Consider the following 15,890-nt stretch of genomic DNA (forward strand, 5'->3'; position numbering starts at 1 on the left):
AGCAGGGTGTTATGTGGCCAGCACAACAACCAACCACCTTTACTTTCCTCAACTAAAATCAGGTACTCATTAGAGTTGGGTGGACTCAGCCCTAAAAATCCCAAAATTCAAAATACCAATCTTCACCGAGATTTGAGCCCAGGTTCGGAAGCCGAGCGCTTAACCACTCAGCCACCGTGCCCCCATTTTATATTCTAGCTAAACAAAAAGGTGCCCTGGCCTAAACAGTTCTATCTGTGCTAAACATGTATCATTCTGTGTTCTTTGAAGCTTTGTGGATTATTGTTTTTGTTGCTTACTGGCTGGACTGGTTGATACTAAATTTAAAATGTCTGATCTAATCAAGATTTGTAGACCATAAAAACTGTTTAAACTATTTAAATAATCTATGTTCACATGTTATTGTGAAACTTATATACTTTAATTATCTATGTACTTTATCTCTTCCCATGAAAATGTCATTGTCGACTCAAAACTATGTGCCATTGTTTTTGTCTTCTGTTTTTGTATGAATCTACACTGATAAGATGATTCTATCCCATCAATCTAACATTTTGTTTTTTGTCTTCACCTGGTGTGTGTGCCCTGGGGAAATTGTTTATGAGGGCTCATTTGTTTTTTGTTTTGATTTTTTTCTGAATAAGTCTTTAGATCTAGTGATTCAATAAGATTTTTGAAGACTTCTTTATTTCTTATGTTCACTTAATGTGAATTCTTAACCTCCATCTAATTAATTAATTAAACAAAACACAGTTAATATTGTGTTTCAACTTGGCGGAAATCTGTATTCTAATAATTATTTTTGAAATGCATTTTCATTTTAATTTCATTTTCAAGCTGATATGAAATGAAACATTGTGTATGCATTAAATACTAATTTGTACAGTGAGCATGATGCTTCTATTGAATGTCAACTCTGAGATGAGGTATAAAATACAAAACACTCAAAATTGTTTACACTACTCTTATAGGAAAATATGTTTTAAGTATTTAATTCTGTGTGGCTTCTCTCTATACACATTTAGAAATGCTGCACTCTTTAATGTTTACGTTGAAATGACAAGCACATTTTGACAATAAGTAAGTTGTTCATCGAGTTTTGTACACAAAAATATATTTCAACTGTGTTTTGTCTGAATGATTGTTTAATGTTAGCAAAATGTGAAGTTAATGAATGATTGTTTTGTTTAATGTTAGCAGAATGTGAGGTTAATGAATGATGCTCTTAACTCTTCCTAGATGATCCCAAAGTCTACAATGAAGATGCATTCATACTGCAGGTGATAGAAGCTTACTGCAACAGTGTCAAGACTAGGCACACAGTCAACTCATGTAAGTAGCAACCATCCTGTACATAGTATATCTCTGCCCTTCCTCGCAGCCAGCCTCTTTAGCTTGCATATTTTACAACATGGCATACACATGGACACACTTTAATCTCGCCAACCTGCTTGATTGTAGGCCCACACACTGGGATGTAACCACATACATCAAGCTGTCTTCCTTAGCAACTTTTCACCTTATGCCTAATGCCCATGTACTATTTCCTATGCTTTCATCTATAGAGCTATTACAAAAGTAGGATAGGAAGACTTAGGCCATTCATTTGTATGTTTGAATTTAATTTTACAGGATGTTATTCCATGTTTACTTCTAGTTTGACTGTTCATTTTAGTGTGAGATAATAATAATTAAAAAAATGTGCTTTATAGTTTCAGTTTCTTACTCTCCATGGAATATTGTATTCTAGTTGAATAAAATAACCATGTCACTACCCATGTATTGACTCTGTGTTTAGTCTACTCTTATTTTCCAATTAGTTGAGCTTAGAATATAATCATCATAGCAATGATCTAAGTAGCTTCATTGTATTACTATTCACACTTGCACCCTCTTTCTCTCTCCAGTCTCTCTCTCTTTAAGCTTTATTAAACATCCAAGCACCATCACATTAGAGAGACTAAAAATCTCTGGACAAAACTACCAAAACAAAAAACCCCCAACATCATTCTCAACACATACAGTCTCAACGACAGCTTCCCGTTGGCTGCTACTATTGTACTTTGTGATAGTCATGTTTCATTTTTTTTTACTCGGTGTCTTCTCATCGTGGTGGTGCTGTTTACTTTTTAATTAACCTTCTAATCCATTGGGTTATTGCCCTTTTTGGTTTTTCATCACCATTTCCTTAGAATTATACATAAATTCTTATTTTAGTACCTTTTATCCTAATAATTTAAGTAAAAAAATTTTGAGGCAAAATAATTTGATTATGAAATAATTATACACTTGTAGACACTATTTATTGCATTATGTGATTACATCTTCCAGATAAATAAATAGAAAATACATTAATGTTAAAAGCTTTTTTCAAAATACCAAAATACATTTTTATCTGTTGATTTGTTCCTTTATTCCATGTCAATCATATTCTTATCTATTGAATGCCCTCCATGCCCTCCAATCCCATGTCAAACCAAGGTTTCTGGATGTGAACATTTTCAGCGTTGTTGAGATGTGTGTGCTGTTTGGTTGTTTTTGTTTTTTTTTTGTTGGGTTTTTATTGTTTGTGTGTGTAATGTGTAAAGGGAGATCATTCTGTTTCCATTCTAGACAAAATAGAAGGGGCCAAAAAGCAACTGAGTGAGGAAGGGAAAGGTAGGAAAGAAAGTCCAGCAATTCTAATCTTTTTCTTTTGAGTACAAAGATCAACAGTTCTATTTACCAATGCATGATGTGGATCTTTTGATTGTCACTTACCCAAGCATTGTCTTCAGAAATGATTGTATTTGGCATTTAACTCTATAAAGTGCAGTCTAGAAATCTTTTCAGTCATCATAGCATGTCATAATTCATTAATCTATTTCATATTAATTAACAATTAATATTTCTCTTATATAAATTAGAATGTTACATTACAGAAAGAAAGCCTTTCTGTTTGAGTTTTTATAAGATATTCCTAGAGTTATTGGTTTTTGATGAGAAATTTGCTAGTTTATTTTGAGACCAATACCAATTTTACTTTATATAGATCTGTAATCTGGACTAGATCTAGATCTAACTGTACAAATACTTGTAACAATTTTTTCATTTAGATCTACTCTAGCATTGTTGAAATCCTATCCTTCATCTGAGCTAAAGGCATTGATGAAAAATGCTTTCTGGATTGCACACTTGTTTTAGAAATCAGTGTTGTCCCTTGTCTGTTTTGTCTACATTTCTACAGTGATGGCCCTTGCCTATGTTTGTCAGCTACAGTGTTGGCCTTGATTGTGTGTGTATGTGTTGGTAATGCTTTAGAGCCTTCTCATTCTTATCTTATGCACATTGGTCATTTCTCTCCAGCCCTTATTCTTCAATACTTCGGTTATTATCTTCGGTCATTATGAAATGTTTACAGTCGGGGTGATATAAAATAATATTTAGGTTTCAAAAGTAGGATTACTTTTATCTTAGTCTGAATTTAGATTTTGCATTTTATTTTTCTTGGTTTGCGAAACTAAAAAAATATTTAGCACCAGTTTTCTGGATATAGTTGTAATGAACTTACTATCTTTCTGATAAGTTGTTTGAAACATTTATGCATTAAACAAAGGATATTTACTTAAAGTCCCAAATGACTTATAATTGACTGTAATTTTGAAAACCCTTTTAAATATGTTGTTAGAATCCTATTTTTTTCTCTGGCTTTAGTAAATTTTGCTTTTTTATTTTTGTATAGTTCAAAAATTAAATGCTCTAACAACAAAAAAAGATTTCATATTGTATTATCATCGGTATTCAATAATTTAAAAACTAGACAGTAATTAGCCGCATTGTGTTGTCTTTGTCAATTTGTTGTCAATGTTTGTCTATGAATGTTGGTCTGTTGTATTTTGTTTTAGTTTATTTTTAATTGACAACTCCATTGTTTATTTTAAAGTTTATTGTAAGGAACTAAACTAATTAGTATTTATCTACCTTTTTCCCTCTCTTCCCTCCATGATGCCCCAACCGATTTCCACTATCATCAAATGGTTCAAACATATATAAATAAATATGTAATGGCAATTTAAATAACATTTTTACATTAAACTTCTAACCCTTTAATTGTTCAAAATATTTTAATAAAATACTAAACTCTTCACCAATAAATGTAAACATGCCAACTGATTGATATGAATGCCCTTTTATAATCATAATCTCTGTTTTAATTTTTCCCCCAAATTTAAATGGATAAACTATCTTAAAATACATTGCCAATGAACCCTGAACAAATAAATCTGACTGTCCCATCCATTATCCTATATTCAGTGGACTTGTCCAAGCTTCGGCTATCTGACAGCTCTGGATCAGCAGAAAGCGGAGCTTACTCTGAATCGCTTAACTCCCCTGATCTGGATGACTACACCAGCATAGTCAGTGGGAGTCAGCCACTAATGGGAGGATTCTGTTGTGCCACTTTCCCTCTAACCAGAGGCCTAGCCCGAACTATCAAGCGACTCTGACCATCAGGAGGTCTTCTCTTCTGTAAGCATTACCCCTTCCCATGGCTGCTATTGTTGCTCATTGTCTATATGTCAGGCTTGTCTATTCCTGCAATTATGATCAATCCATATGGATTTAACTTGGACTTTTGTGGCTTCAACCAGGGCTTCCCAGATATGGACTTTAACCAAAATATACTTGTGAACACTGTGAAACACCAAGTTATATTTGTTGACAATCTTATGATTGCTGTATGCTGAACATCAATTTTCTCTATTACTAAGCCATGAGACTTTGTTGTTTTTTACTCTTATGTGAGCCAAATACTAATAGTTAGTCATTGTTTATGTACCATAATGTATATAGTAGTAGAGTTTGACTGGCTACCTCAAGAAGTTGGTCTGGTGTCTGAGAAACATAATGCCTAGCTATGAATATCTTAAGAAGTTTCTGGCTTAGCATTTGTTGACGTGCATTTGACACTTTAGTTTCTTCTTTGTGTTTGTTGTCTTCTAAAAAGAAGCTTAACTCTTTCTCTCCTAACTGACGATACCAGCGTTGAAAATAATTACGGAGAGAAAGAGTTAACAAGATAAAAAAAAATAATAATAAATCAGTCGAGGACACTGGGACAACAACTTTTCAATGGATTGAAACATTGTTACTCGAATATGTTATTATTTCTGTAATTGTCTTGTAGTGCTCTTCTCTGTCAGATTTGTAGCACACCTTGTGAAATGTTTGTACACATTGGTTTTTGAGGCTTACCCACTGTATTTAGCTGGCTGGCTAGCAAGAGTCAAATGGTTTGCAATGGCCAAGCCCTACAATAGTTAAAAGAAGCTTATAGTTTTGAAGGAAATAAGAAGTTAACCAGTTTTAGAAGAGCAAATTCGTCAGATTCAATCAGATTATATATTTATAGTGTAATATTATATTGTAAAAGTTGTTTTCTTTGTATCTATTATATAAAGAACAACAGCTCTGTATTACTTTTCTCTCATGTATGAAGATGACTGTGACTGTCAAATACTTGTTTACCATGAGTGATACTATTGTTCCGTTACCATATTTCCTAGGACTGACTGTTGAGCTCAGAGGTTTTCCCATGAAAATGTTGTTTGATCTAGTCTTGTACTAGTGTTGGTTGTAGGCTGGATACCATGTAGAAGTGACTACATCTCTATCTCTGGTACTTTTATGTCTAGCTTCTATTTCTTCCTCTTGACATGCTACAAGTCTTTCTCTTCAGTACTACATGGCTCTGAGCATTGCCATTGCCTTCTTTAATTTAATCTTCATCAGTCCAGTTTGATATCTAGTCAAGTTTTATCTAATCATGGTAGGCCAGATAGGCTCTGGACAGAAATTTCACTGGACAACTTTCAGTGGACTCTTTTTTATATATTTTTAAATATCTTTTTTTTTATGTTTCATTTATTGTTTTGTTTGGATTCATCTTTTGATAAGAAATGTACTTTCCATTTGCTGATACTCAGTTGTTCTTTTTTATTTCCCCTTAATTGTAGATGCATTAGTAAAACAGTTATTTCCAGTTGGGAGGGGAGAGTAATTCAAAAGTTGTTTATTGCTTTTTTTTAAATGGTGGGGGATATCTGAAGTCATAAAATATTTGTAATAATGTACAAAATAGCCAGGTATTGAATGATCCTTATTTTATAGGTTCTCAGAAAATGCTAGAAGTTTAATTAGGATATATTTGAACCAATCTTACATTGATAGTATCAAGTACAAAGATAGTTTTGATTCTATAGTGTTGAATGATTCAATAGTCACAGTTGAAATGCTGTTATTTACATGTTTCTCATATTTACTATTGTATGAAGATTGACATATTAACTATAAAATGTAACAGTTCATTTTAGAACCCAGATTTATAGCCCTTAAAATGCTTGTTGTTGTTTTTTTTCATTTTATCTTGTGGTTTTTTTTATATTTAAAATAAGTCATTGATATCTTCCTGTTATGTTTGTGCAATAAAAAAGTTCTATTTAATGTTTTATATCTTTGTTTCTTGAGTCATTCCTTTTTTTTCTTTTTAGCTATTGTTGATATCTGGCAGACGTCCCAATAAATCAAAGTTGGGGGGGGGGGGGGTTGTCCAAGTCATTCTTCTTTATTTTTCAGTACTCTGTTTGTTCATATGTACATTGTGGGATTAATTGAAACAAATGTAGACCCTGCTCACATACATCTGTAAAGTAGTAATCTTTCACTAACATTTAAGAATTCATTTGTGTTAAGAAATATTTTGAGAACCCTTCTCACTTAAACAACATCCACTATGATATCAACATCCACTTTGATATCAACATCCACTATGATATCAACATCCACTATGATATCTATCCCCCCCTCCATCAACTATTTTCATAGTGAAAAGACTGACTATTGTCATTTTAACATTGGTCCACAAATGAGATTGGACCAAAGCGCTCTGAGCATGCTATAAGCATGAAAGTAGCGCTATATAAAAGCTATAATATAAAAGCTATAATAATAATAAGTAATAATCCAGAATTCTTTCATGACTAAGTTTTTAAAATTCTTCAAATCTAGAATGGAAAAGGGGGGGGGGGGGGGCAGCAATAAAAACAGCCAGACTTGAACATGATTCCACTTGTTTAACATTCTGGTACTGAAGCCATTAGACCACCTAAAGTAAAAATTAATTCTAAATTAAAAAAAAAATTAGTTTGATTTCACAGTTTTGTCTTTGTGTCATTGTTTAGTCTTTGTTCCACACCATTTCTCTACTTCATAACATTAACATACTGAAGCAATTTTTTTCTTGTTTAATTTTTCTTAAACTGCTTTTCTTGACTTTGGTTTGAGGGAGAGAATTGTTTTATTTACAAAGGTAACCATCACTATGTCATACAGTCATCAGCTTCTAGCGTTTCCCACAGATATATACCTAACTGTTTTGACTGTTTGTTTTTGTTTAGTTTTGATTATTAGAATTGTTTTATTTTATAGCAAAACTTTTAGTTATTTCAAACATTCTTTAATTGCAGCATATTTTTTAAGCTTCGAGTGTTGTCTATTATTTTTTAATTTTTTTTTTTTTTAGTTTTGTTACTGCTTTGGTTTTGTTTTGTGGGATTTGTTTTTTTTTACCTTAGTTTTTAATTTTTGTTTTTTCATTGGAATTAAGTTTGCTTAGAATTTTGTAAATTTATATGAAAACTGGTAAAGTTTTTTTTTTTTTTTTTCAAACAATACCTTGCCATCTAATTTTGTTTCTTCTTTGCAAGGCTTTTGTAATGGCATTAAACATATATTGTAAAGTTAAGAAGTTTAGCAGAAAATAATATATGTAGGTAAACATTGCAAAGATATATCTGTGGATATTAACATCGTTTTGTAGTGTGTCTTGTGCTTGGGCCTCCTACCAACAGTTTTATTGTTAAAAGTACAGTCCTTTTCTGTCTGACATCTCCCCTGCTTGACTCCTTTAGAGCAACTTCTGTAAGAAAAATCACCAAGACTCCACATTGAAATTATATGTCAGCTTACAAGGTTTTAAGAAACTCTAGGTTTGAATGTATGCATAAATAATTTTTTCAATTAGCCAAAATTCAGCAACTCTTCCAGTGACTTCTAATGTTTGCTTAATAGAGTATTTGGTAATACTTGCTATGTTCAATATGTTACTGGTAACTAACCAAGTATGACATGTGCATACTTCTTGAATAGCTTATTGAGCTTCAGAGCAGTAGAAATTTAACAATAACATGTCTCACACCACAAGCCTGACTCTTCTCAAATTAACAAGGCTTGTCTTTAGGCACAGAGAGGAATAGACATGCGTACATGGCTTCTATAAACAGCAGCAATATTATTGGTGTTTGTCACTGTGACAAAACCAGTCATTCTGTATGGTGGGTCAACTCTGAACTTTATGAAAGCTTTTTAACTTGTGATGATTTTAAATTTAATTTTAACAAGATTTGTTTTTTAGGGCTGCAAAATGTTTAGGAGCATAAAAACGCTTAAGCCTTTTTTTTTTTAAACAGACTTTTGTTGGTCACATGACTGGTTCTGTTGCACATTATGTGTATGTTGAATGTAATATATTGAGGTATAAAGTCTTAAGTTTGCTGAATGTTATTTGTGCCGCCCACACAGTAAACTTAGATAACTAGATTTAGCTAGAAATAAAGGTAATTTCTTACTTATTCTAGCGGGATACTTGACAAATTTTGACTTAGCAATAAAAACTACCCTAACAGTGTTGTATCCAGGACTGCTTGATCTAGTTAGCTCTGATCTCTTAGTGTGATCTGGACATTTTGAATGTAACTAATTTAGATATGATGAGGTTTAACAAGCATTTTGCTGTTTTGTGTGTTACATTAAATAGAAAAAAGCTTTGCAAAGGAATGCCTTGTTGTATTGCAGCCTACTCTGCTGGAATGTTGTTGCTTGCACTCTGCTTTGCCACACCTCTCCTCACCACAATCCCACACACACTATGTATTTCCCCCTGGCACTTTTCACTATTATATCCACATCACCATAATATCACAATCTTGTATGCATTAGTTTCCTTTACGTTTGTACTCTTTTTGGCCTGAATGTTCATCTTACACACAAAAAAAAGAAGCTATTTATATAAAGTATTTGACTGCTTGAAGTTTGATTAGGGCTTTGAACTGAATTTAGCTGAGTAATTTATATTTCAATGGTTCTTCATTATTCAACTGGAACTACATTTATGAGTGAGAAAAAAAAAACACCACTCAAATGCCAAAATGACTTTTATGAAATGTAAAAACTTGATTAAAAATGTTAGTGAAACTTTTGTTTAACTTGTTAACTTTAGGCTACTGGGAAAGTAATGTTTGTATTTAAGTTGATAGATGTTAACTGAATCGTTTTAATTAAATTATGACTACATGTGGGTGAAAAAGTTTTTGTAATGAAATATTTTGTCTTTTTTTTTCCGCAGCTATTCTCAATAGTCCTCAAATTCTCCTCGCTGAAGAGGAAAAAATCATTGATGAGACAGAACAACAGGAACGGTAATTGTTTTTTTGTTTTTTTTTTGTTGTTTTTGTTGTTTTTAAGGGGTGGGAAGGTTAATTAATTATAATTAATTTTTATAAATGTGAAACAATAATTATGAATGTTATGTTCTATTTATTTGTTGTTGTTGTTGTTTCTTTGTTATCTTCTCTATTTCATACAGAAATATAATAAAACAATTAGTGGGACTTGTATTAGATAAAGAAATTTATTTAAAACTAAAATGTTTACAAAGGAGAAATAATTAACTTCAGTTACCTCTAATGTACATCCATGCAAGGGGATGGTAGTTTTGGTAAAGAGGAAATGATTTTATGAGGAAAATAAAATTAGATTTTAGCTTTTACTTTAAGCTCTTTACATCATATAGATGTGAGTAGATCTCCCTGGACATGTGCTGGCATAGACATTGGATATAAATCTGATGAACATTGTCATTTATAAGCTACTCATTACTGACATTCATAGTGACTCAATACTGCCAAAAAGACAGAATGATTGCAAATTTGATGCTGATGAGCAAAGGAGGACAACTTTGGCTAGGGACATTTATTTCCAATTGTGAGTTGGTTAAGGGTTCATTGAAGAATTACTTCTGACTCAGCCAAGTGTTTGCCTTGTACCAAGCCTAGTGTCTAAACTGGCGTTTAATAATGAGAAATAATTATCATAAATGTATTATTTTAAAAAAATCAGTACTAGTATAGAACTTATCTTGTTAGTATAGATCTAATTTACCATTTCTCTCCCAGGACTGTGGTCGACACTGTATATGCACTACAAGACAGAGTCCGAGAGCTAGAACAGGTGAGATCCTAGTAGCAGCACAGACTCTGTCATATGTAGAGTTTAAACCTTGAATAATCCTAAAATGTGTACACAATTATTTTAAGAAGCTACACAGAATTTTTGTTTAGCTAGGTCAAATCTTTCTGATTGGCTAAATATAGGTTATAAAGCATATGTCCATAACTCTGCTTTGATTAAAAAAATAACATGCGCTTACAGGAAAGTCAGGAAGAGTGGGTAGGAAATTACTTTCCTCCCAGAAAAATGCCAATTATTAAAGAGTAACAAAAAAGGTAAAAAAATAAATAATAATAATAATAACTACAGTTGCACAGACTAAAAACTAATAGTTAGGTATTATAATTACTGAAAAATTATCTTGGAATCCCCATATTGATGAAATTATTAAAAAGTCAAAGCATTAGGGTTTATTAAAAGAAATTTCTATAAATTAAATGGGAACATAATAAAATGTTATTTAACCTTGGTTAGACCACTGTTAGAGTATGAAACTCAAGAAAACATAAAGTAGAACATACGCAAAATAGAGCTGTGAAATTTATAACGAATGAATATTCAAATGTGTAGAATCACTCAATTTAGAAAACCCTTCAGGACAGAAGACTAAAGAGTAGCAATAGTACATGCAACAGTGAACCATAATACAAATCCCAATAAAATACTAAGAAAGACATATTTCTTTTTGCATATGCTAGAAAAATCTTGTGCTATCATAGCATGGAATGGGTTGCCTGAATTGGGCAAGAAAGCCAACGACATGCATGACTAGATTTCGGTCAATAAGGCACTTTATGCAGACAACCTTTTAATTTGGACTACAGAGAAATATCCAGTGCTAACTAGATCCAAACTAAATAGAGCCCTCACAACTATCTCCACATATTCAAAATTATGGAAAATGGAAATAAACAAAGAAAAGTCAGTTTATTCAATCTTTAGCCACAGCAACAAAACAGCAAAAAGAAACTACATCCTAAAAATAGACTCACAGCCAATAAATAAAGAAGAAAATCCAACATATCTTGGTGTAAAACTAGACCAAAGACTGTCTCTAAAACACTTTATGGCAGATTTAAAAGAAAAAGCATCACAAAGATTAAACATAATAAAACACCTAGCAGGAACATCTGGGGAGCTGAAAAGAAAACCTTAAGACAGTTATACACTGGATACGTCAGATCTGTAATGGATAACTGTCTCTCCATACAAGTAGCTGCCAACAAAACCTATCAATCATCATTAGATACAATCCAAAACCAAGCCTTGCTGCTAATTAGTGGAGGTATGAGAACTACTCCCACAGCAGCCTGTGAAATAGTCTCCAATATTGAACCTCTTAAGTTAAGGCGCAACAGAGCAGCATTAGAAGCTATTGAGAGATACAGAAGGTTGGAGGACGACCATCCAAATAAATTACTAACACAGAGAAATAGGAAAAACAACAAAAAAAAAGCAAGGACTCTGATCCAACTTACTGATGAACTAGCCCTAAAACACCACCTACCCAATAACAGAGAAAAAATTACCAGATTTTCAAACATTACACCCGGACTAAACTACAAACAACCAACCATCAAAACACATTTACTAAATAACACCTTAACAAAAGAATCAAATCCACTGGAGCTCAAAGTAGGCACGCTTGAAACAATTGAAAGCTATCAAAAAACATCTATCCATATTTATACAGACGGATCGGCTTTCAAAGCCACCATCAATGCTGGTCTTAGTGCCTTCCTGGTCTTCCCTAAAAATAAACACTTTGAGATAAGCGCACCCTGGGGCGATTACTGCTCAAACTTCCAAGCCGAAGTCTTTACAGACTCCCAATCTACTCTGCAAGCACTTAACAGCAGCACCTCAAACAGCCCAAGAGAGTTGACAACACTCATTGTGATAATCCATCAGATGATATCAAAATTAAATATCAATATCACACTACAGTGGATCCCTGGACACATTGGCATCATGGGAAATGAAAAGGCAGATAAGCTATCAAAGGCAGGTTCATCTATGGAACAACCAGATAGACCTGTTAACTACCTCACCCTAAGGTCAATGTTAGTCAACAATCACAAAGAGGAGTGGCTCAACCAATGGGCATCAGGAAACACTGGCAGAGCCATGTACAAAGAAATGACTATGCCTAACAAACTGGACAGTATTAACTTCCTCCCCCGCAAAGAACAATCTACAATCTTCCAACTAAGAACAGGACACACACCACTATTAAATTACCACCTGAACAAAATAAACTCCACACAACTCCCCCTTTGCAGACACTGCACCCACCCCTTTGAAACCTTAAACCATATCCTCTTTGAATGCCCCTCCCTAATCCACCTTAGGCAGACCCTACTTCCACTACAGCCCAACATAACCAACACCCCTGTACAGCAGTGCTGAACAACTGAAGAAAACAGCACACTTATTTTCCTTGGCACAGTCTGCAAAAGAGCTCACAACTCAGCAGCAATAAAGCTGGCTAGAAGAAGAAGAAGAATGACTAGATTGACACAAGGATATGTGCATAGGATGTAGATATCTTCTTTTTTGAAGTAATATCTGTAATGTATAAGAGAAGACACACAAAACCCTAACCCTGTCTGTTTGGTCCATTAAGTTCAACCTTCCACCCATTTTTTTCAAATTTTTAAAATAGTTCCAATCGGCTCATAAAAGCTATTAGGCCATTGGATAAAAGTAGAAAAAAAAATGAACTTTGACTCTTTTGTTGTGTTGTTAACAGGAGCAGCGTAAAATAAAACAAGAACTGGAGGAAGAGCGTCGATGTCGCAAGAAACTGGAGACCCTGGTCCGGCAGCAGTTGATTAAGACAAATATAGTGGATGGCGTCCAAGACTGTGTGTCTTGATTAGACCTTACCTCTCTTGTCCCCAGTTATTGTGAACTTTGAAGCAATCAACTAGTTCAACTGATCTCAAGGTTCATGTTTAAATGCCTCACATGACTTATGTCTTAAAATGATTACCAGAAAGAACAAAAGATTCGCCAGCCTCATGTGAATGTATGCAGTGATTTATTGTGTACATACAGCCAGTGAGACAGAGGAGCCCATCTAGGATAGTCGGTAGAGATTGTATAAAAAAAAATTGTGTTGTTGTTTGCTTTGAAAGACTTGATTTAAAATGTGAACTTTTGTTTAGATCTCAGATTGTAAATGATGAATCATGTTTTTTTTTTTTATTTTAGAATGTGTTTTAGAATGTTTTTGTTGAATCCTAATCGGGGCAAACAAATTGTCAATCATTCTGAGCAAAAAAAAAATTTTACATTTTGTACAATTCACTGTAAGAATAGTCTCTATCTCCTCCTATGCTATGTATTTGATAAACATCAAGCAGTACTTGTGCCACCTAGATAGCATGACCATGCCAAAATTTACACTCCAGAGACATCTCAATCAACTCTTTGCCTTCATTTTGTATTGATTTCAACTTAAAGTGAAGCTGGTCACAAAAGCAGAAGTGGAGCCATTAAACCAATTGATCAGAACACTTGGGCTGAGTCGGCAGTAGTCAACTAGTTTCTTTACACTAGCGTGATATAGATCAGAGACCAAAGTAAAGCTGATCAAGGTCAACTCTAACTGGTTTAAAGACGAATGTCACTGACATATCAAAATATTTATTCTAGTCTCCTTGAAATGAGCAACAAATTCTATGTTTAATTGTTTTATCGACTGCTACTGGCAAATTTATAAATTGTATGAATGAGAAAAAAATTATTTTTGAATTTCTAATACCATTAAAGTTATTTTATTTCTGTTCATTTGTATTACTCCTGTGTGCAAAAAAAAAGTAGGCCTTTTAAACCTTTCAATTTAAAGGAAAGATGATGTAATGGTCATCTGTTTCTTGCGGAAGACTTTCTTTGTAATTAGGAAGCAGCTGTAAAGGGTGAACAGAAGAATTTATGTTTTTTCAAGTTTTACTATTAGGTCAGACTTTCTTCAAGTCAAAAGGTGGTCACAAGTCAAAAATTGGAATGATTTATTTTGATCTAAGATGTCAAAGATTAACTAAGTTGATAAATCATTTGGCTAATAACAAGAATGTTGTTAGTTCAAATGACATCAAATATTGAAATGACCTTTACTATTTGAACATACAGTGGACTTTTTTTTTTTAATTCTATTTTTTTGTTGTTGAAAGAGTCATTGGTATAAGTTGAACTAGGTAGAGACCACTGGTGTAACAAAACTTATACTAAGAAATACTTGTATCAGTCATTGGTATAAGTTGAACTAGGTAGAGACCACTGGTGTAACAAAACTTATACTATGAAATACTTGTATCAGTCATTGGTATAAGTTGAACTAGGTAGAGACCACTGGTGTAACAAAACTTGTACTATGAAATACTTGTATCAGTCATTGGTATAAGTTGAACTAGGTAGAGACCACTGGTGTAACAAAACTTATACTATGAAATACTTGTATCTGTCATTGGTATAAGTTGAACTAGGTAGAGACCACTGGTGTAACAAAACTTATACTATGAAATACTTGTATCAGTCATTGGTATAAGTTGAACTAGGTAGAGACCACTGGTGTAACAAAACTTATACTATGAAATACTTGTATCAGTCAATTGGTATAAGTTGAACTAGGTAGAGACCACTGGTGTAACAAAACTTATACTATGAAATACTTGTATCAGTCAATTGGTATAAGTTGAACTAGGTAGAGACCACTGGTGTAACAAAACTTATACTATGAAATACTTGTATCTGTCATTGGTATAAGTTGAACTAGGTAGAGACCACTGGTGTAACAAAACTTATACTATGAAATACTTGTATCAGTCAATTGGTATAAGTTGAACTAGGTAGAGACCACTGGTGTAACAAAACTTATACTATGAAATACTTGTATCAGTCAATTGTTTTTTTTTATTTTTTTAATTCTAATTTTCACTTTATTAGCTGGTTTACTGTCATTAAGCTCGGCTTTTAAAGTCACTTTTGTTTCACTTAGAGTGGGAACTTTTAAGGTGTGATGCTTGTTTTCTAGTTACATATGTAATGAGCACACAAGCCTAGAATGACTTTGGCCAAAACAATTATAACCTTGTGATCAGTGGGGGGGGGGAGGGGGGGGGGTTGAATTCATTTTCTGCTGCTTTTAAGATTGTATACAGATGGACAAGTGTTTATGGAGCTGATTGAAACTGCTGTTTTGAATGAGATCAAGGTCCATGTGATTATGATCATTGGCTTCTTGTATTTATTTCTTTTTATGTTTTATATCTATACATTTTATCCTGTGTCCATTAAAAACTGTTCAATAATAAAATCAATATTTAACTAAGAGAGTTATTGTCATCTCCTTGCTCAAGTAATTGCTTTTCATTCTGTATCTTGCATGTTCCAGAAGAGACTATACATGTACATCCAGTCTATGTACATCCAGTCTATGTACATCCAGTCTTCATTGGAGTAGGAATAGACAACTTGAATACTTTTGACTCTAATTGGGTTGGGCTAATGTCCAGACTATCAGTCACCTGTCACTTTATTTTAATTGACACATTCATCTC

General features: G+C 33.2%; 1 protein-coding gene across 10 annotated transcripts in view; it reads left to right on the forward strand.

Annotated features, from left to right (window-relative positions):
- Nucleotides 1-15,663, forward strand: part of LOC106055604 (rho guanine nucleotide exchange factor 7) — a 55,860-nt gene extending 40,197 nt beyond the window's left edge. For 5 of the 10 annotated variants that reach the window (XM_056011956.1, XM_056011947.1, XM_056011950.1 and 2 more), the window contains 5 exons: nucleotides 1,240-1,332; nucleotides 2,614-2,658; nucleotides 9,443-9,515; nucleotides 10,272-10,326; nucleotides 13,079-15,663. In XM_056011956.1, the coding sequence (XP_055867931.1) occupies nucleotides 1,240-1,332; nucleotides 2,614-2,658; nucleotides 9,443-9,515; nucleotides 10,272-10,326; nucleotides 13,079-13,204 (392 nt within the window). In that variant the 3' untranslated portion in view covers nucleotides 13,205-15,663. Of the gene's footprint in view, nucleotides 1-1,239; nucleotides 1,333-2,613; nucleotides 2,659-4,293; nucleotides 6,491-9,442; nucleotides 9,516-10,271; nucleotides 10,327-13,078 lie in introns of those variants that run through there. The other 5 variants (XM_056011951.1, XM_056011953.1, XM_056011954.1 and 2 more) reach the window with 3 other exon arrangements.
- The last annotated feature ends 227 nt before the right edge of the window (nucleotides 15,664-15,890 follow it).

This window comes from Biomphalaria glabrata, chromosome 15, assembly GCF_947242115.1.
Source record: "Biomphalaria glabrata chromosome 15, xgBioGlab47.1, whole genome shotgun sequence".
NCBI classification, from domain to species: Eukaryota; Metazoa; Mollusca; class Gastropoda; family Planorbidae; genus Biomphalaria; species Biomphalaria glabrata.